This window comes from Gallus gallus, chromosome 11 (genome assembly GCF_016699485.2).
Source record: "Gallus gallus isolate bGalGal1 chromosome 11, bGalGal1.mat.broiler.GRCg7b, whole genome shotgun sequence".
Classification (NCBI taxonomy): domain Eukaryota; kingdom Metazoa; phylum Chordata; class Aves; order Galliformes; family Phasianidae; genus Gallus; species Gallus gallus.
The window spans coordinates 4,656,689-4,679,407 of NC_052542.1; the positions used below are offsets into that span (position 1 = coordinate 4,656,689).

Sequence of the window (22,719 nt, forward strand, 5' to 3'; positions counted from 1 at the left end):
CATGACTCTCAGAAACAACACTAAAAAGAGAAAATTTCTATTTATTCAGGTCAGAATTATTGCTTCCTTTAAAAAAAAAATAGCAGCATATGTAGATACTATTTTTTCCTGGGATTAGAAGTTAGAAACCCTTCCTCACAGGAGCAGAAAGCTGAGCTCAGACGACCTGCTTTATTTGAGTAGCATAACACAGATGAAATAAAGCAGAGGAGATAACAATACTTACCAGGTCCAAAGTTGCTTTGAGAACTGAAATGAGCTTGAGAACATCTGTGAGCTTTGCAATCTTTTTCACCAATACTAACACTGTAATCTGACATTAAGACCCCAAACATTTCTCAAACCAGCCTCCCTCACATGTGGAAATGGCACAAGAGTCCTTACCTGAACAGCAGTGACAATTCTGAACTTTCTTCCTTCTTGTGGTGTCTACTGACAGAGCTTGAAGGGAGGCAGAGTTAAGAAAAAATAAATGGCTTTCATTTGCCTTATTTGAAAGTGCTCTGGCTCCTTTGTGAACAGAAACGTTACAGTTAATGTTAGAAATTTTTTGTTGTTGTTTTTAAAGAAATGTGAATATTAGCTAAGTTGCCCCTTACATGAGAATACATAACTGTTCTGAACTGCATCAAAATTTTAAATTATGAAAGCTTAAGTGTTTGCCAGACAAAATTCCAAATTGAGATATTCACATTTAAGTACTTCTCAGTTTTGAGGCTTCACCCTACTTTATTTTATGGAAAATTTTCCCTAACTCTTTGTACCTATTTCAATTAAGTATTCTTAACATACTGAGTTAAAAATAATCAGCATACCACTCATTTCTTCCAGCAGGCTACAATTTCAGCAGTAATAAATATAATTTACTGACACCACTAAGTTATAATACATTTCAACACCCTTCCTTTATGTAAATAGTTACGACTATAAATGATAGCTCAAACATTACTAAAATCTAGAATCAATTACTATTAATAGCTAAAAGCTAGAAAAAGCTCTCTTCAGTAAAAAGTGCCCATTTACCACTCACAAATTTGATCTAATTAAGCAACAGAAATTTAACAGGGTAGATTCTCTCTTCCTTTTCGAAGGCTTAAGCAGAAACTTCCTACTTGTACCACAGGAAAAAAAGCTGCACAAGCCCCAAGAAACTCATGAAGAAACACATTCGTATCTCTTAGGGTGGCTGCTTCTGCACAGATATATACACACACAGGTAAATATATATTAAATCTGTGACAGTTCTCTAATAGACCTGCTAAAAACAAATGAATGAAAATATTGTTAGGGGTTCTGCAGGGCTTGCTTTTAAGGAGCACATAAATGAAGAATGTAAGAACAGGGCACATATACATACGTGCATTTTTATCACCTGCATACGAATTTGAGAAAGGAAGAACTTATAAAGGAACACATAAGAAGGATACCACAATTGAAGTGCAATGATGTACTGAAAACAAGAAAGCACCTGACAACCTAGAGGAAATTCGCGTTCAGGAGAAGCGTCCGTACCCTGTATGAAATAAATGAAAAACAGTAAGTGCTGTGTCCAAACTTAAAAGGTTCAATAAGCACATAAAAAAGCAGAGTTTTGAAAACGAAACCCCAAAAAGACAGTCCACATCCAGAATGCTTACCCTGGAACATTACATCCATCATTATCTCATATCAAGTCAACATTCTACCAGAACCTTGTCTGTACACTACTCCCTAGCCCACAACTACCCAAGGGCTGCAGTATCAGCTCCTTTTGCTCGTAAGAGAACACAACTACAGGAAATTGATTAAAACTGATTCCCAGAGAAGATATTCAAAGTAAAACATTTGCTTTTGCAGAAAAGTAGACATCCTAGGCTTGATTATTTTAAGGTCTTGAGACTAATTTCAGTTTTAGTCCTTTGCACTGAAGCTTAACTCATGCTGCTCAAAGATGCATATCTAATCCTTACACAGCATTATTTTTTACATATTGAGGCTGACATCATGGGTAGTCAAAGAATATGTTTAATAAAAAATAATTAAACTTCCATTTGCTCTATAGAACATCATAGAAAGTAATTCAATAAATTACAAATGACTTTTTAAGACGCTCGTTCAACTACAGAAAGCAAATTCAGACTACACAGAACACAACTGGCAAATATTGCAAATGTCCAAAAGAAAAACTGGACTAAGACTTGGATCATGAAGCTTGAAACAAGGGATAGAAATACAAGGCAATAACAGCTAAGGTTCTTTTAGTAACTACCAACACACACTTTATCATCACCTTGGATATCCTTTTAATCTTAACTTCAGTATTAGTGTAATTCTACTGAGGTTTCCTTATAACCCTTAACTTTATACAACCATTTTTGCATATAGTCTAGCTGACAGTGGGACATTTTTCCCCTTCTGGTTCAAACTGATGAAAAATAAACCCAATATATTATGTTCAAGTCTACACCAGCCTTCATTACTTGGAACTATAATTGCCTTATTACATAGAAAGAATCACTAGAATGGTAACCAAACTCACTTGAGCATAATTAGGAAAATACTTTATTTCATAAATCTGATATAAATTAGGTTTTAGCCACAAGATTTAAGATTTCTTTTGTGGGGTAAGGGTGGGAAGTGATGGTATTGTTGATGTGCTCCATCAGCAAACTAAGTTAACAACTGTTTGTAAAACTTTGGCTATTTCATAGATGCATCCTAGTTAAATAAAAGTGCTATATTACAAAGGGCAAAGTATTAAATATGCAACACTTTTTTTTTTTTCCATGATGAAGAATTGCTACCCCCTTCTCTTGGCAGTTTTGAATTTTCACTATTGCTAAGACACTGCATGAAGGGCCAAAAATCAGAATACTATTTGGGAAAATACGTAACCAGCACAATCCAAATGGTACTTGTAAAATTGTGTATTACATGTAACACTGCTTCTAATCATGGGGTTATTTCGCACATACAAACTTATATTTCATTGGTAAAGTTCTTGGTAAAAAAAACAACACAGTTGTTTTACTGTACAAGCAAGCAACAGAACTATATCAAAATATACAGTTTTGCTTTTATTTTTAAATTTATCCCTTTGTAAAGCTTTTTCAATGACTCCTACTAGTACCTGTATCTATTTTCTCTTAACACTTGCCTTTTCTTGGACCGCAAATGCTGTAACAAGGGTCAATTGAAATCTCAGTCAGTTCAGAACTTCTGTAAATGTGAATCTGGGCCTCTACTGTGTCACAGTAATAGCAGCTTAAAAAGAAGGAGGAATCAGATCACACATCAAATATTAGACAGATTTTATATAGTAAAGGGTTCTAAGGTTTTGGACTTAAACAGATGCCTTATTCCCTGTTACTGTGGTTTCTAGGAATAATTTGTCTTCCTTACTATTCAAAGTGCTTTTTTTTTTTTAGTGGGTAACTCAGCATAACACATGAAGTGATATCCCAATAATGATTTGGGGTAATATTTAATATTTAGTCAGATTTAAATCTGCAGAGAAGTTTAAACTCAAAAGGAGTTCAAAACTATCTATACTTTATTTACCATTATTAACTGGTAACTCCAGGAGGTTTTATGACATAAAACACAAATAGAAATCTACACAAACAAAGCAAACAAACAATTTTTACATGAAGTATGCAGTGTTGAAAGGTCTTTTCAGTGGCACTTTATGACAGTTTCTCTTCTGAGTCTTGGGGCAACTACTCCTCATTTTGGGACTTCTAATTCTGCAGAGGGAGCCCAAAACTTTGCAAGGTGTAAACTAAATAGATCTACATGGTGCCAAGTAGAATGAGATAAGACCACTTTTGGTTTGATTTCCCCTTACTGCTGTTGAAGAGAACAGTCACAATGAGGGGGAAAAAAAACCCACTAATAGTCATATCTCAACTCAGATTTTAACATGATATACAAGATGTCTTTAGAAAACAAAACAAAACCTGAAAACAAGTAATAGAAACCAATGTAAACTTCCTAAACTAACTCAGCTGAGGTAACAGGTAGCCAGTTTAATTGGCTGATTGGGAAAAATTTATCTTCTTTTAAACACACTTGTACCTGAATTGGAAACAGCAGTGCATCACAACACTAGAGCATTTTCATGTAATTAAAGCAATGGATGGTGATGTAGATTCTACAGCTTTCATGACATTCATTAGCTGCCCAAATTATTGCTGAGTTTTGATCTGTAAATTATAAGTGTCAAGGAGGCTGTAAAACTATATTCAAATTAAATCAATAATATGCATAAAGTATTCTGTGTTCACTGCAAATATATTAAATATACAGCTCTTTCTTGAGCATTATTTTCATAAAATTAACCCCCCAACAAAATTATAATGCCTTTTGTTGTAATTTTACACCATTGTGTATTTGATAGTACATACAAGTTCAGAAACTCATGAACTTCAGGAAATATTACATGCAAAACGTCTCTGAAAGCAGTTTGCACTTCTAAACAAATACTGAAATGTTCGGTCAGTAAATCATTGATGCACTCAACACTGGGTTATTTACAATGAAATAATTAAAGAATAAATTCAAAATCAGTTCATAATTTAAGTGCAGAGTCTGGGGTCAGTCTTCATCACTAGAATCTGAATCCTCAGATGAAGACGATGTACTATCAGATCCAGATGAAGCATCTGCTTTCTCTGAACCTTCATCTGTGCTGTTTTCATTGTGAGAGCTTGGCTCTGTTCCCCCTTTGTCTTCCTGATCTCTAACCCGAGAATTTTCCTCCTTTTCTTCTGTAGGCTTGGCTGAGCCTGTGTCATTACTTTCACTGTTCTGTACATCAAAAATATTCGACTGAGACAAAGCTGGGATATGAAGATTAAGGCCTGGAGTGAGAAGCATCCCTGGATAAAGTATGTTGGACAAAAGTAATGGGTTAAGAGAGAGAGGATTGGCAGCTGCAGTAGCAGAGGATGTTGAAGGAGAGCTTGAAACAGAGTTTTCACCACCAGTATCTGTATTTTGGTCTTCTGTCCTTTCTTTCTTTATATCCGCCTCTTTCAAATCACTTCCCTTTTTATCCTCTGAAATAGATTCCATAGACTTAGTCAGAAGTCCTCCCATGCCCAGCAAGTTTGGTAATCCAGCCATCCCTGACAGCAGCATGGGGAACATGGCAGCCATGTTCTTAGCTTCTCCTCCAGTAGTTAAGCCAGCCGGCATTCCCATCAACCCTGCCGTTACTTGCAGTGACTGCAGGTTTTGCAGGTTTTGTTGTAAGGCCTGAAGACTAGACAGATCCACTCCTGGAAGCAATCCATTGGTGAGGAGAGGGTTAACTGATACGCTTGCGGCAGTGGCGGCAGCTGCAGCTGCTGTTGCCTTAGCAATCTCACTTTTGGGGCGCCTTCCCCTCCGGCTTACTTCTTCCCGTACAACAGGCCCGGTGAGAATACGGTCAAACATAGCTTCTGGAAGAAATCCCTGCAGGAGATGCAGTGTGAGTTTTTAGGAATTTGAAAGTGTAAGGATGTAGAAGTTAAAGAAAAACAGTCCACAAAAACAAGCACAACAACCAAGCATACAGTAACAGTATCAAAGACTTTTCTGGTGTGTTAGCAAAGCAGCTTGATCTCTAGATTGGGATTGGTGGTGGCTTTGTGCTATCTCCAACACTTAAAGTCCCAAGGAGGTACCTTTTCAGACACACTGCTTACTGATCATCTGAGGAGTATGTGGAGATCAAACCACGTATAGCTCATCAGAGGAGCAATCTTAGGTTAAGATCTAAAGCGTGGCATTGCTCTGCAGTATTATCGAATTCCAATCATCCATTTTGCCACTGCTTAAAATTAAAGTGCTAGTTTCTGCTTAATGTCTTCATACTTCACCTCACCCATAAACTTAAGAATAAACAATAAAGACTAAAGTTCAATTCCATTAAAATGAAATTCAGATAGCTTCATTTTTAAGTTTGCATAGTATTTACCTCACCTCTGTAAACCCTCCTTATGTAAGCACTGCATAAATGTGTTATTTTCTCTGTAGCATTTTTCCATATTTGTCCCTAACAATTGATTGAAAACAAAAAATGAATACAGTAACAGATTTGTTTATATGCCTATGGTTGCATGGCATAAGACTTAACATTCAGGTGCACAGTTATTTGACCTAGGCAAACATGCTGAAATTCTGTCCATAAACGCACACAGCTCTGTAAGCTCTATGTTAACCATGGTCTGAATGTAACACTGTGCATGTACAAATATGCATAGGAGCTCACATCTGCCTACAAATGTAAGCCACTTTGATGCACTTTTTTCAAGCATCTGGGAAAGCTACTTGCTGAATACATCTTGCTACTAGCAAGAAACTTAGGCAGAACAACCAACCAATATGCTACTCTTACCACTAACTGTTGATGATCCATACAGAAGGAACACATAGGCAAAACTGAAGTTGTTGCACAGACCTACTCCTAACAATGTATTCATATACTAACCTTGGTCCCTTCCCACTGGAATCCCAACACTAGTTTCTAGCTAATAATACAACCTCTAGGAAGGAAATAGCTGTATTAATACTTGATTTACATCTCGATTGGTGATATTAATTTCTTAAAAGTAAATCAGCTAAAAAGTAGAAGTACATATTTAAAATCCTATTTATCTTCTTGTCCGTAAGAATAAGAAACTACTCTGTGGGCCACGTACCTTTCTTAAAACCTTCAAAGTAACATTTAGGAGATTAGAATGTCACAGCATTATAGCACCTTGAACTAAATCTCTGATCTCTAATTTAGGGTTGACAGTTACTGTTCCTTCTCTTCCTCCTACTCACAGCTGTGCCAGCAAACCAGTTTCAGGAGCCAAGGTGGCTGAAAAAAGCTAACACTGACTCATACTCCACATTTAACAGAATTTAATATCAGAAGTGAAAGCCTTGCCTTCCCCACCATGTCACAGATATCTCATTCTGCAAATACTCACAGACTGTTTTACAATTTCTCCCCATTCAGGAGCCACTCCATACTCTGGATTTTCTTTCAAGAACCTGCACAAATCCTTCAGAGGGGGAGCAAATGCACCCCCCACCTGAGAAACAAAGACAGAAGTCAGTTAATACTTATTTTGAAAAGGAAGAAAAGAAACTGACATTGTTTGGTTTTTTGCTTTTTACATAAAATAGAACAGTCTTAATTTTAATTATCAATGTAGCATTTAATTGATTTCTGTTGGTTTATGCAAAGTAGAGTTTTGGAGAGTTTGGTGATGCAGACAAGTTGGAGGCAGCTAATAACTGAGGAAACCAAGAATTAAAATGTAACAGAGAGTAAGTGTGTTTCACCTAAGGTGTGGAAATTTATTAGGGCAAAAAGCACGAAAACAGGCTCTTACAGCAAGCTAAGATCAAATCCCTTATCTATTCATCATCAACTTAGAAGATTCCTCAGGGCACAGCTTACTACAGAAAAGACAAGTGTCTGTTTTTCAAGAGACTAGCTCCTGTACAGGTTCCTCTTCAGAGCAGCTATCTCAATGCACTGAGGAGATTAAAGACTGGAGTTCCGCCTCGCTTTCCTCTACAGGTGCCAAAGCTTCTGACCTTAACAGCAGCATAAAAAGCAATCTGCTTTTTTTGCAACTACTCTCCAAGACAAAAATAAGCTAGCAGCATAACAAGCAAAAATGCTCCAGATGTCAATGCAATACCACAAAGACTCTCACTGGATTGCTCCTCTAGGACTACCATTGACATTCAAAGACACCATTCCACGTCTCTACATTTCTTCCATAAACAGCAATGTTCTATACTCTTTTCTTGAATACGGTCTTTCAGCCCTCCTGAAATCCCATTTTCAAATGCATTATGTCTTTCCCAAATTGTAATTACCTATCTGAGAACTTGTATGAAGCAGCTGACTTCCTGTCTTCCACTGTTGAGATTTTAGACAAAAATCCTCTTCCTGCTTTTGTTCTCTGTTAAGCTACTATTTAACCTAGCAATCTGATTTACAGGGGTTATATACTGGTCACCCATAAAGGCTGAATGGCAGAGAGAACTAAAAAAGAATACAAAATAATCCAATGCACGGGATTTAATTCCAAAGGGCAGGTTTCTATGAAGGATGCACTACCAATATAATATTAATCCTATCAAAAAGTAGTAATGTCAAAATAAGATAATGTACTCAAAATTAAGAATGTGAAACTCTTGATTAGAACATACATAAACCTGTAATAATTTTTTTTCCTCAAATTTAAAACAGGGCCCTTTTTAAAAGCATGGTAATTTCTGCTAGTCCTGAAGTTAATTAAGATTATACAGAAAATAAGAATTCTCTCTGAAAAAGTTGCTGTAACAAGTCCAATAGTTAAATTATATCAGTAAAGTAAAGAAGAGTAACTTTTATCACAGAACAACAGATTTCAGGGCCATACCAGTACAGTGGGCATGCCTCTGTGGCACATCAATGCCATCCATGGCACAAATGCTGCAATATATATGATGTGCTCAACTTGTTCTGAATGTAAACCACAGAGTGAGTTCCTAGCAGTATCATACATGTTTCCAGTTATAAAATGCTTGCTAGAAGATTGTAATCAACTTCCTTGTTCTGTACCAAAACCCTACACAAAACCTTTTACTTGTACACAGCATTACACTTGCTAAAATATTAAGAGTTCGTCATTTCAGGTAACTTTTCATTTGGAGAACACATGAATGGGAACAGTTAATGTGAATACCTTTCTTGCATTTCTTCTATTTATGAGCTGGACACGCTCTTCACCAGTCAAACTATTAACATCCAGTTTATTAGGGTTTCGACAACGGTGTCGTTTTTGTTTGGGTCTCCCTTCATGCAGCTGCATCCTCTGTTATAAAGAAATACAAAAGTCGATTATTTTTCCAATATAGCTGCTTTTAAAATGGTAGAGTGGCTTTCAGAAATATTTTTCTGTTTCAGGGTTTTGTCCATCAGAGAATGTCATAAATAATACTCCCTTGTGTTCTGAGCTACAAGAACCAAGTTTTAATTCAGAAATAACATGAGAAAGTCATACAACATTACTATTGTACCATTATAATGTAGGTAATGAGATTCTTCCAGCAAATCCTCTTTTGTATCACTATGCTGTAATGCTATTTTCAGCTCCTATAATTTCTAATTAGCTAATTATTTACACTGTAATATGAGGCTTCTTAGGTATTTTTTAAATCCTGTGTAAAACTAGACAAGGATCAAATGTCTTTTCTTAGTGTTACCTTTCTTAGCAATTCTATTTGTAATGTATTTGGCGGAAATCAAATTGTTTAAGAAAAAAAGAAACATTCTCCTTCCTAATCAATACAGAAGAGCAAAGTAATAAAGAATAATTCCATGCAAAATGAATTATCAATTTAAATACATTTTATGAGATATGTTTTGCTATTAGTTGAAGTTGACCTGAAAGTATACTCACAGGAATACAAGCTCCTAAATCTTCAACATAGCCAGGATGTTCCTTCAGCCACCTTTCTAAATCTTTCCTTTTGGGGGCATCATCACCTGCCAGCCTTGTTCCATCTTTTAGGTTAATAACAGGAACTGGACTCTCTGCATCAAGCATGCCTTGAGACTGTGTGTAATTGAGTGCTGGGCTTATTCCGGCAGCAACTTGACACGAGTTAATACCTGGATTTACCTGGATAAATTCAAAACATGGCTCTAAACTCTCCACAGAAAACAGTCACAATTACTTCATATATGATATGATGAAGGCCAGAGTCCTGCAGATCATTAAACACAAACTGAAGGACTCAGAAAGACTAATCATGCGCATGAAGATAGTTCCCTTTACGTCCCTCTAAGACCAGGTCCCGTCACATGCTACAGGAAAGGATGTCAGAAAGTGTTGTTATGCCATATACTGAGTTTGTAATAATATGCTGCTAATTACAGCTTAACAACATTATTTTTAAAAAGATTCTGGTTATGTGCTATTTGTTTCACATTTATTATATTTAGCAAAACTCCACCAATTCTTATTTGTAGTATGTTCCAATGTACCAATTCTTATGGTGTAGTAATAGACAAAATTCACAACAATTTCAGAAAAAACAGCTGAGTAATGACATTTTTGTTGAACGCTGACAGTTACATGCAGTTAAGGAATTAACAGTTATCTGGATCTTATTTTTGGATAAAGATTTAACTTTACTTACATGATTGGGCTGCTTATTTCTGTTTATAAAGAGGACATCAACTCCTTCCACATTCTTCCTTCTCCCTCTTCTCTTTTTGAGTACAGGTTGACTATCAACTATCACTCCATTGGCACTGGCTGTTAAGTGACTGGAAGTACCTAACCAAATTACACAGCAAAATTAATGTCAGATGTTTAAGTTATTTATAACGATAAACATATTAGAATAAAAGAAAATGAAATTGATACAGTACTACTGCAGATAATTTCTGCATGTAATATCTAAAAAACTACAAATAGCAAGTTAAGGATAATATTTTTTGAGGCGTTTTCATATGCATACATATGCCAACTCAATGAATTACAGCCATTTGATCAGAATCTGGCCTAAAGGAAGCACAAATACTACAAATATTTTAATCCAAATTTTAACTGCTCAATTCAAGTTCATTTTATATTGACAATGTAAACTTACTGTTGCTTATTATGAAAATATCCTCTGAATGTTTGGCTGTAAGCCAAATAACTTGCCTTCAACTGTCTCATTACACAAGACACAGGAAAGCATACGAAGAGTGCAAAACAAATACCACAGGTATAAGCCTGGAATTTTTCATCTTCACTTCCAAACTAGACACAGTATGTTGTAACTGTAACTCATTACTCACAGCACAGAGTGATGTGCTTTACAATAATTAAGTTCTTCTTATAGAAGGACTTATTATACATAATGGCATCCTTCAAATAAATGAACGTCACAAAAACTGACTGTGAACATGGTCCAATTCCACGCTTCAACTTAGGTGCCTAGATTCCCTCACACACTGCACAGAATTACTCTAAACTGTAGTTTAAAGCAAATTTCACAGCCAACATCTCTCTCCACTGCCTATACATGCAGATCAACAGAAGAGCAGAGAACAGAAGGTTTATTTCTAATCCTTATGCCCTGCTGATATTTCAGGAATTCACAGCACATACCTGATTCTGGAAGTGATTTTGGGAAGTTGACAAGGCTGGTTTCTGAGGCATTCTGGAGATCACGTAGCCGAGCCAGGTATTGCTGCTGTCCCAGTGCACCTTCCTCGCTTTCAAATGGCCTTTTCTGAGACAGTCCCTGCTTCTGAAAAGTCAATTTCAAACCACCTTCCTGTTAAATAAATCCCAGGGTTAGAAGTGTCTCTTCTGAAGCAGAAATGACTACTTCATAATCAGGATTCTTACATACAGATGGTTACTCCAGAGGAGTTGAGGAAGAAGAAAAGCCATATACCAGGCCTTAAAACTAGTCCTGCTTTTCCTCCACATGAAGGAAGCTGACTAGAAACTTCATGGAATTGCCTATAAATTTTTGGTTGCCTGCCCACTTAACTAAAAAAAATGCAGACACTGAACTCTCTAAATAAGCATCAAATTCAATTACAAAGGGAAGTTTCATGTATTATGTGCTATCAAACAGGTCATAAAATAGAGGTTAAAAAAATGTTTGAAGCATCTAGCCTACATTTTAAAGTGCAAAATTTACCTGTAAACCTCCATGAAAAAGAGAAAGTGCTTGCTGAATATGCTGGAATGTTAAAAAAAAGCCAAAAAGCATAAATATTGTTCATAATTCAATTTTTTTTTCTAGAAATGGCATAAAACAGGCTGGCTGAGGAAGCGTTATAACAGCAGAATTTCAATTCAGAGAGGAGAATAATGAAGATATCCCTCCAGAGGTTTATGAAAACTGAAAAAAAAAAAAAGCAACCGAAAAAACCCCAAATACTCAAAGCAGACCCAAATACCCACAAACAAGTGTGTGAAGGAAGTGAGAGTAAGAGCAGGCAGCCACTTGCAGGTAAAGCATGCCTCACACCGCAATCGCAATCAGGTCCTAGGGCAATAAAAATAAACATACGTCATTGATTTTCACTGTAAACTCCTTTTCTCGTACATGCTTCTTCACCTTTGACATCTGTGGTGACTGATCGTATTCTTCTTTAACACCTGCAAGAGGGGGTGTCGGTGCACTGGGCTCACTGTAATCTGTAGCTGCGCCTGGACTATCCAGAAGTTTGGTTGTGTAGAAAGATGCCACTGTATTGCTGTCATAGTTCCTTCTTGCTGAAGGCCATTTACCCTTCAACACAGTTTGACAAATACTATCAAGCCGGTTAATCATAACTCGATCCTGAAAGAACAGAGAAAGCATTTTTACAAGGGTAATGCTTATTGATACTGCACATTATGTTTATATATTATGTAAGAAACTGCTCTGTGGTGCAAACTAGAAATCAAACTCCACAGATCCTTAACTATTCAAAACCAGCTTGAAAGAGCATAACACCCAAATGAAAAAAAATTACTATGCAAGAATGAAAAGTGAACCATTAACTATAGGAGTGAACTTGGCTATGTCAGCCATAGTAATTCAGAATGACTATAAAGCTTAGAAATACTCAGTATTCAGTACTTATTTCAAAGACGAGTTTACAGTCAATTAATACTATTATCTTTTCCATGTACGCTGTAGAATTTCAACATAAGGACTCCCATAATATAAACTCTAACATTAAAGTTGTCACATCAGTGCTCCACCCAGCCTATACCAAGCATGACTTGAGAATTTCACAACATACCTGAAGGTGTCCAATTACCACTAAGTAGTTTCTTAGATGTAGCATAAGTGAACTCTCCATTTCTTTCTTACTTTGAGACTGCTCTAAAGAATACTCTTTATGACTTAGGATGACACAAATATGCTTCCTTTGAAGTTTTGCTTCCTATGTGAACATTCTCATATATGGATGTAGTTCCACTATAAATTGAACTTGAATAAAATTCTTTTTTTTTTCCGTCCAGTTATCTTCCCACAGCTTCTGTGATACGGTTTTATCACATTTAACAGAATACAAGTGTCACAGCCCACCTTCCCCTATATGCTTCATTTTCAAATAAGTATGATAAACTTGCCTTTGGCCAGTAAGATGCAGCCAACATGTAACCGCCTTGTAGGAGGTAACTGGAATTTGGTGTCCCATTATTCATCTGGAAACTGTCTTGCGTCTCGTCGTGTGTTGTACTCAGAGAAGCTACACTCTCTTCATCGTATGCTTTTATATGAGGGGTTCCTTCTGCTAAATAAAACCACCAGTATAACTTCGTGTTGGAAGTTAAAAAACACTCACAGTAAGAAGGCCAGGTGAACAACACACAGAACAATGTTCAGAGAAAGACCAAACTAAATTCTACTCAATAACTGGTCATTTGAGTAGAACTGCTGATCCTTTTCCAGGCATATACATTTCCTGCATATTTCTGTTAACTTTTTGTGAGCTTAAAAATCAAAGTGGGCAGGCTACAGAATAAGCTGATAGGCAGTCCTTACTTTAACATATTTCATTTGCAAGCAAGAATCAGATTGAACAGAAAGATGTCTACTACAACAATGTGGCAAATCTGTTGGGATACTAGTTATAAAAACACGCTCATTACTTTTATTGGATGGAACACTGGATGCTCTACTTTACACATCCTGCAGATTACTTTTTTCATTTTAATCACAGATTTTTTTCCCTTAGTAACCTTCCAGTATGTCCACAGACTTCATTTTAATTCCCATCATTATTTTTCTTTTTCCTCCATCCAGACAATACAAGCTTCACTTGACATGGAAAAACAGCCGAACTGAATGAAAGTGCTGCTGGAAAAGGTAAGTCAGCCAAAAGAACAGGAGTGTGGAGGGATAGTTCTACAGGACTCAAATTTGTCCTTCGGAATGGCTATGTATCAAATCATCTGGTTTTTTAAACTCTCTCTTAACGTATGTTTCCAATATAGAAATTAAGCCAAAGGTTCAATGACCATCATAAAAATCTTATGCCACAAAACCTGGCTTAACACAAGCGCAGATTAAATTGAGAGAAGTTTTCCAATCTCTTCAATTCCAATTTACAATAAAATAACCAAAATAAAAGGAAAGCTGACTGATTTACAAGACTTTGCAATCTGAAGACTGCATGATTACTTGCATAAACAGACTGAATTGGCAGAAAGTGAGACTAATATTTTGACTTGCAGCACATGTTTTGGTGTTCACCACTTAGAAATAGCTATGTCATAAACTCCTTTTCTCTCACTGTTTTTAAATTTTTCAGACAACTGTTTCATCTGAATGCAGCCTTCCACTGCTACAGGCAGCAGCTTCATCATTTTAAGTGTCACTTTCTTGCCCAAGAATAATTTTCCCAATAAGTTAACTCTAAGGTTTCCATTTGTGATTTCCTCAAACACAAGGATCCATCTAATTACACAAAACCATTTTGTCTGAGCTATCAGGAAAAAAATTAGCTCTACACACACTGTAATGCCACTGCCTAACTTTGTTCTCTTCACTTTTCTATTACCATTTGTTATCATGGGGTAGAGAAACCTTTTTACATTCTAATTTTGAACATAGCAAGAGTACAGCTTGTAGTACCTCTACAAATTAAATTGTAAATTAAACTTTTAAATTGTAAATGTTCAGCGTAAGTACAACGCTTGGCCACATCCAACTTACAAGAAAATATAGCTTACATCACTCTTTAACTTGTACAGAAATATTACTGCAGATTTCCTGAAAACATAATGAGGAAGCTACACAGACAGGTAAGCAAGAGTGGAAAAAATAACAGGGAAACCAAAAGAATCTCTGCATTAAGCCAGAAAGAGAAACAGTAGTAGGGAACATACACAAAATACACTTCCAGAAAACACTGGCCATTCAACTCTCCTCCCATACATGAGCCACATGTGCTGTATGCTTTCTTAGGGAACTGGTCAACAAAGCCAAACTACCTCAATCCAAGGCAGTGAATAAGAAGCAAAGAAAATACTGCGTCTGAAATTCTTCAGCTCACTTGATTATTCAAGTGTTTACATTTACTTCTGCAGGATTTAATGTCTTTTTTTGGACCTTTTCCATAAAAAGTCAACTTGTTCAGTTTGAAAATCGTACTTCAGAAATAAGACTACACATACCACGTTTTTGTGCCTCCTCTTCATCACTATCACTCTCTTCAGACGATGACGATGATGACGACGACGATGATGAGGATGAAGATGATGAGGATGAAGATGCTGAAGAACAAGATGAAGATGACGAAGAACTAGAGCCTGATCGAGAGTGTGAACAAGATGAGGAAGATGAAGAGGATGAAGAAGATGACCTGGAAGAACAGGATGATCTATCTGAGTCAGAGTCTGAGTCAGAGCTAGAGTCTGATCCTCTTTTGCTGACTCTCTGTTTTTTGGAAGCTGGGTTTGGAGTTAGAGGCTCTGTCCTTGCTGCAACCATGCGCCTGTCTGCTTCAATCTTCACGCTAGGTTTGTGTTCTGTATTTTGCACTGGTGCGCCATTTTTTGGACTCAGAGGCTCAGATTTCATTACTGTCTGCGTCTCCTCTGTAGACATAGATTCCTCTTCAGACGACTGAGCATCCTCTTTCCGATTTTCACTTTTAAGTTTTGTGTCCTCAGGAGTATTCACTTTGGCATCTGGCAATCTTGACTGAGGTGTAAGAGGAGAAGCAGATAATGCCATCTGATACTGATGTAAGAGAGGAGTAGAAGTCCTCGACAGTGCCACTTTGCTCTGACTATAGTTCCTCTGGGCAGACATAAATGAGAGTTCAGGATCACGAAGAATATGATAATCTGTCCTGCTAACCCCATGTTTAGCAGCTCCAATAAGTAAATCCCTGTCATGAGTCCCACATTCCCACCAGACAGGTAAGTCTGGGTTTGGCTGACATAGCTTTAGTCGTTCAAACAACTGTGGATGTCTAAGAGCCTGTTCTCGCACCTTCCTCAGAAGCTCAATGCGATACAAAGTCCGAGAGGCACGCTCCTCTGTAATTGGTTGGATAAAAATGTTTGGGTCCACCAGTTCTGTAATAAAAGAAAACAAAGATGACAATCTGGCAAAAAACAAACAAACTCAAAAAGAAAAACAACCACCACAAATCAATATCAGAAGTACATGGCTTGAGTAACTTGATATATTTGTCCTTTGTAAACTTTCAAATTTACAGTTCACTTAAGACCTTTCCTTATTTTCTTCTCCATTTTTATTCTGGAACATGTGATTTCAAAATAAACACTAACAACAGAAATTGAAGAGAAAACGAAAGAAACTAAAGCATACACTCACCTTCTTTTGAGGGGAGACGACAGACTCTCCTGCACATTGACATAAATGCATACAGGTATTTCTCTAAGCTCTCATCAGTTTTCTTATGCAGCCGAGCCATAGCTCTGAATTTGGTCCAATCAAACCGTCCCCGCTCAGGATCAAATACCACTCCAAATGTGGATACAACTCTGTAGAAGTCAGCTTCTTCCCTTCTTGTCCACCTTTACCAGCAAGGAAAAAAGTAAATACCGTAATTTTCTTCACTGTATCATTCAGCTAGCAGCTATTGTTTCTTCTAATTGTATAATGCATATACCTTTGCTGTCTTTCTATTTTAGCAGCCATCTTTGGATTTAGAGCAACTTCTTCATATGGAGGCTGCATCATACTAGTTTGTACTGGGAATGCTGGCTGGATCTGCTGGGCCTGCCTATTTTTACTTGTTCTTTGATAAGCTGTTATCAGGCGGCGAAGACGCGTTGTTAAGGCAGACTGAGTTGGCCAATAGATTTTGTCACCTTCCATCATTTGCCCATCTATATTAAAACAAAGTCATAGGAAAAAGAAATTAATTGTTGCTGTTGCTTATGGTTCTGCAGTAGGCAATCTAAATATGTTTTAGCTAAAAGCCAGGGGAATTAAGCAATTGAAAATTAATTGTAGATTTCAAGTTGTGTATATTTACCTCCATCTGCTATGACTAGATCACCTGGGGATGAAACATCATCCTGTAGAAAAACAAAAGCAAAATAAAGTAAAAAAACCTATCTGTCCCCAGGGACTTAGATAACTGTCCACAAAAGGTTCATTCTAACAAATATGACAAAGAACAACAGTAATGTGCATTTTGGGTAAATGGCTAACAAGGCACACAACACAGTTCTACAATAATTTTCTCCTGTTCTCCATGCCCAAATACAGAGAAACAGGGAGTAAGGCCTATGAATTCAGACAAATATAGAAAAATGTACTGATTTGCCCAAAAAAAGAAAAAGGTGGACATGTTGCACTCTAAGTGCGTTAAAAGGAGCTATTAATAGATGCCTACTATACCTCTATGTCATCTTTAAACATTGCTGGTGCTGGTTTATATTCTGGATCTTCAACATCCCTGTTGAAAATTCAACAGAAAAGAAACTATGTTAGTATTTTGAAAAGCTTACACTCTTTCAGTCACAAACAAAACTCATTTCAATTTAGTTACACACACTGTGTTCAATCTTATATTTGAAGCAAGGAAAACTTTTCACGCAACTTTGCCGTGAAACCTGCCTCCTCTCTCAAAGTTATTCCTTATGAGTGCAGTTGCTAGTATCACTGATTAAGCAAGGAAGAAAGGAAGTTCTCCCATTCTGCACTTATCAGTAATACCCAAACTGAACTATTGGGGTCACTGGTTAACAGCACAAAAATATTACACCAAGCTGACAGACCTGAAATACATCTGTAATACTCTGCACCTCTGAAAGCTTTCTAACTTCACAACCTAATGAATATTTCTGTTTCAGCAGCACAAAGCACAGTCCTTTTAACACCAGGTTGCTACATTTTTCCTTAACTGTGATATTCTGGATTAAAATAGTTCTGTTAAACTTAAGTCTGCTTAACATAGTTTTCTTCAAAACAATGACACCAAACTAGTATAAAGCCAGTTAAGAAGAGAATGAAATGAAGAGAATTAAGTACGACACACACAAATTCAGTCTCTTTTACATTATGGACTCAAAGCATTCACGCCCAGTTTAAAGTACCCCTACCCATCCATATAATCATTTGCTCTCTGCTCAGCAGCAACTGCTTTATCATCTGGCTTGCCAACCCTTTCCAAGAAGCACAGTGCTGGGTCTGCTCTGATGGTGTTGTATTTTTCATAACCTATAAATGAAAAAAAGGCAAAAATTCAACTTTTAAGGTGAACTATAAAAAAAAGATTATAGCCATTTGTATTGGGAGGAGGGGGAGAGTACACATGCAGTCATTCACGTTACTGACCATGTTTAAAAACTCCAATTAGAAGGGATTTGTCTGCCTCTGCATCCCACCACTCAGCAGGAACTTCAGAGTGATCTGGCTCAGGGACCCAAACATCAATTTCACTATGGAGATTCACCAACAGCACCAACATCAGTAATATTCAGAGGGAGCAATACATTTCTTTTTCTACTTTGGAATTTGTAAGCTATATAGGGTTTTCAAACCACTTTCTTCAAATACACATAAAAACATATTCCATGTCCAACAAACTAATTCAAAGACTTTGAAGATTGTAAAGATCTCTTAGGATTGAAATGTTAAATTTTTAAATTCACTTTGACATTTAAAAGGAACTAACAGCTAACAAATGTAAGGCCATGCTACTACGAGGCACATAAATAAATGTTATATTGTGTAGCTCATCTTTAAAAATCATTCTGATAACCTACAGAAACTGAGGAACTTAACCAGAAGTGCAGAAAGATACAAGGAAAAGCCTACCAATTACAATGTAAGGTATATAATTTCATCTTTCACTTACTTTTTCAGTGTATTTAATTTTAATAGTACTATATATTGATAGGGCACTATGAAATTGGAAATCAACACTTCCTCATGTCTAGTAGATACAGAGCATTTTGTGGACAGACCAAATGAGAACACTTTTCTCAGAGATTAAATATACAAATACTTGCTTGCAACTATTCTTATTTAGGTCTGGGAAGACTTCATTTTCATTTGGTAAATTTACATTTAAAGTGAACAAGAAAAAAAAGCCTCCATAAGCTCACCTGGCATCAGTTCCATCAAACACTTTTTGAAATTCATTACCAATAACTTCTTGTTTTAAGTAATACAGCATTCTTACTCGAAGCAAGACCCTGAAGGGAAAAAAAAAGAAACATGTATTAGTGCTCTAAAAGCTTTTTTTTTTTTTTTTTTTTAAATAACATCATAAAGCTTTCAAACATACTTCCTTCAGTTAAGACAGGAGATAAGCTCCAGTTCCTCCACCTTGCACTTCTTTGTTGCTGGTGTTTCATCACAAAAAAAAAAAAATCTCTACCTCATCCAGAGCCAGCAGAATTTATGAAGCCATCCTTGCTTCATAAATTACTGTTAAGAACAAACTAATATTTCCCTTTTCCTACACAGAAGATTGCCTTACAAATAGTTCAGTGAGCTGACAGTAAACATGTTCTATATTCCTTTTCATTGTTCCTCACCGAGGCTTCTCCTTGTTTTTACTCAGTTCTTGACTACAGTTGTATGAAGTTTGCAAGCAGAGTATGACAAGTTTTCTTATAGAGTATTCCCTTATCTAAAATAAGCTCACTCATTGTTACTAGTCAAGCAAGCCAACTCAGATTGTCAGCAGCCTAGCCCCTCACCATTTAAATAACTTTTTTTCATAAAAGATAATAGAATTATTTAAACATGAACATCTAACCAAATAAACACCATGAAAACTTGTTTTTCATAGCAAAACAACAAGTATCTTAAAGTTGAAGACAATGAGGAACAAGAAGAAAAAATCCACACATGAAGAGCAAAAAAAAACATTCACACTTCAACTGCTACTTACTTGTTGCAGTGATGTTTTATGTGCTTTTTGTATCCTTCATCTTGCAAGAGATGTTCTGGATTATATTTTCGAAGCCATTCTGCTTTGTGTATATCAAAAGTGCTAGCCTGGGTCTTCACTTTTTTTCCTTTTCTTCCTCTAGGCACAGGGGCAGACAGGCCTATATGATTTAAGACATGATACAGTAACAGGTAGGCACAGATCCCCTGTGACACTTAGTAAATTCTACCACAATACTGTGACCTGCAATGCAGAAAATACGCTCACAGCCTCTCAACAGGTGGTGTTTTTTCTTTCTTTGTTTTGTCTCTTAGAGCATCTCAAATACATTTCACAAACTAAAGACAAAGCAGGAGTGGGAGAAAGAAGCTGTTGTCAACTACAGTGACACAGAACAGGTTCTTATGAATTGAAATGAAAAGAAAGCTTACACACATTATAACAATCCATTTGGGATTTTGATTTGCCATCAAAACAAAAGCAAAGTGAAACTTCTTTTTCCATCAGTTGATGTAGGTAATCTGGAATAAGTTCTATTTATTTCAAATAGCACACTTTCAGGGAGAATTTTTAGCAGTGATTATAGCAGTATTCACAGGTAAGTGAATGTGAAGCTGTCTAACTGCAAAAAATACCTTACCAAGATGATTCTGCAACTCTCGTGTTTGCCCATCTTCTGTTGGAGTAATGAGATCCCATATAAAACTTTTTATTTTCTCATCTCCTCTGTAGTGAACAAGGCAATAGGCTAAGAGAGCTCGGCAAATTATCTCCACGTCCTGTTCATTTAACTGTCTCTTGAAGCGACCGTGTGATAAAATCTCTCTCCATCGACCCCACCTAGTCCAAAGAAAAACACACAGTAGCACTTAAAATTCATACACTACAGAAGCCTGCAGGCTTAGTTTTTGAAAAGGAAAGCTAAAAATCCTAGAGGAATTCCTCTTTTTTCTTCTGCTCACCTTACTGAGGGGAAATAGGAAAGCAGTGTCCCCAACAAACTGTTTAAAATTGTTCTAAACAAAATTTGCTTGCTTAGAAGAAAAAAATAGACCTTTAGGCTCTTAAGACACAAAAGTCAAGCGAACTTAATGACTAACACAGTCATTTATCTTTTCAGGGGGGTGAGAGAAGACCTAAGATTTTATTTACAAAAATCAACACATGACTTAGGTATGCTAGAAATGACTGGTTAGATTTTCAGTTCCTATTCAAACTTCACTGAAATACAAGACGTTCTATAATTATGAACAAGTCACTTACCTAAAATAAAAGTAATCAAAGACTTAGTATTTACTTACAGTTTTGAGCCTACCTTATTGTAATGACTTACAGAGACAGTTGTACTGCCCATATTAAATAAGCCTAACACTTCCTGAGGAAAGGTTTTCACCTCTTTTTACTAATGTTTATTCAACTGCAAATTATCAGAAAGCTTTATACAGGCTGCATGATTATGAATTAAGTTCATGGTCTAATACACATACATACAAGAAGTTATTACAAGCTTTATCTAAAACCTATGTTGACTGTGTATTGTTTATTTAAACAGATTCCTCTTAAATGACGCAGGGCTTAGGAATTAAAAATATAAAAGCATAATCAAAATTTAAACCAGTTCCTTTAGAATAGGACAGAAAACACAAGAAAGTGATGTATGCCAAGTTTGTTTCTATCTAGATACTGCAACGTGTAACACGATAAACACAGCCATTTATGGACCCATACCAAAAAGCCCCAAAAGACTAAGGTAAACCTTGAACTTGTAACAAAAGCAAAGATATAAAATTATAGTCACATAATTAGATGTATTTTATTGCAACTTCAACTTTTTGCAAAAGTTCTTGAATCTTAAAATGCTTAGGATCACATTAAACAGTAAGGAGGCTATATGTAAAGTGAATATGCACACACAAACACTTATTTATTAACCACTCAAGTCCTGTATTTATCACAGTCAGTATAAGTCACCCGATAAATATAAACACCTTTTAACATTACTATTGTTTCCTAGAACAAAGGATGCTGTATACCATACCCATAGACCAGTAAGTTTTTCTCCACCCGAAAGCACTCTGTTCTCCCATATCCATTGGAACGGTCACAAGGCCTGCGGAGTTTGGGCTTCTCCTCCCCCTCGCTCTCCACTTCAGACAATTCAGCCAGTTCATCTTTTGTAGCACTGAAGGGCCTTGTTTGTTTTCTAATTCGTGGGGTATCAATAACCAGGCTGTTCTGCAAAATTTCAAGCAAACCTCATTAGAGAAGCAGATGGTAACTTTTTCTTAAATAGGTGAATTCACTTTAAAAATGAACAGTCTCTAAAGTTAGTAATAGGTCTTTTGCAAAGGTATCACTGCAGATAGCTGTGTATAGCATGTACAATATTTTGTGGTATTTAAGACAACAACAACAAAAAGCTTAGTACCATGATGCCAGCATGATGCTTACAAACCATACTCAATACCTCCTCTGAGCTGAATACTTACACTACATGCTAGCCCCTATCAGTAAAACAGGTCAGTGAAACCTTTATGGAACTGACTGCATGGGAATGTCTTCAAGCATTAGTCACAGCTTCCTACAACACTACACAGTATTGTAAAACTGACATTATGCCTTTCAGTTAGCTATTTTGCAGATTCCAGCATGGGGTTTACAGTCAGAGAAAGAAAGTAATCCGAATAATTACACGCTTCTAATTCTTTTCTGATCTTAAGACAAAAATAAATAAATAAATATATCAGAAACGCCCAAACTCTTTTGGGACAAGAGAGCTAGGAGATCACTGAAGTTATCAGGTGGTTAATTACCCATGCAGAAACTAACCACCAAAAATCCTGCATTGCTAACTGAGAATT

The 22,719-nt window shown here is 36.5% G+C and overlaps 1 protein-coding gene across 17 annotated transcripts in view; it reads right to left on the bottom strand.

Moving 5' to 3' along the window:
* Positions 1-1,986: 1,986 nt before the first annotated feature.
* The window catches only part of CHD9 (chromodomain helicase DNA binding protein 9), an 82,573-nt gene continuing 61,840 nt past the window's right edge, over positions 1,987-22,719 (bottom strand). For 11 of the 17 annotated variants that reach the window (XM_046899548.1, XM_015292376.4, XM_046899543.1 and 8 more), the window contains 19 exons: positions 21,897-22,093; positions 20,499-20,698; positions 19,859-20,018; positions 19,065-19,154; positions 18,292-18,395; positions 18,057-18,174; positions 17,353-17,410; positions 16,985-17,027; positions 16,616-16,835; positions 16,318-16,520; positions 15,147-16,055; positions 13,098-13,261; positions 12,043-12,315; positions 11,124-11,292; positions 10,162-10,301; positions 9,420-9,641; positions 8,703-8,831; positions 6,945-7,049; positions 1,987-5,439 (listed from right to left, as the gene is read on the bottom strand). In XM_046899548.1, coding sequence (XP_046755504.1) covers positions 4,576-5,439; positions 6,945-7,049; positions 8,703-8,831; positions 9,420-9,641; positions 10,162-10,301; positions 11,124-11,292; positions 12,043-12,315; positions 13,098-13,261; positions 15,147-16,055; positions 16,318-16,520; positions 16,616-16,835; positions 16,985-17,027; positions 17,353-17,410; positions 18,057-18,174; positions 18,292-18,395; positions 19,065-19,154; positions 19,859-20,018; positions 20,499-20,698; positions 21,897-22,093 — 4,368 coding nt within the window. In that variant the 3' untranslated portion in view covers positions 1,987-4,575. The remainder of the gene's footprint in view (positions 5,440-6,944; positions 7,050-8,702; positions 8,832-9,419; positions 9,642-10,161; positions 10,302-11,123; positions 11,293-12,042; positions 12,316-13,097; positions 13,262-15,146; positions 16,056-16,317; positions 16,521-16,615; positions 16,836-16,984; positions 17,028-17,352; positions 17,411-18,056; positions 18,175-18,291; positions 18,396-19,064; positions 19,155-19,858; positions 20,019-20,498; positions 20,699-21,896; positions 22,094-22,719) is intronic. The other 6 variants (XM_015292383.4, XM_025154381.3, XM_015292384.4 and 3 more) reach the window with 5 other exon arrangements.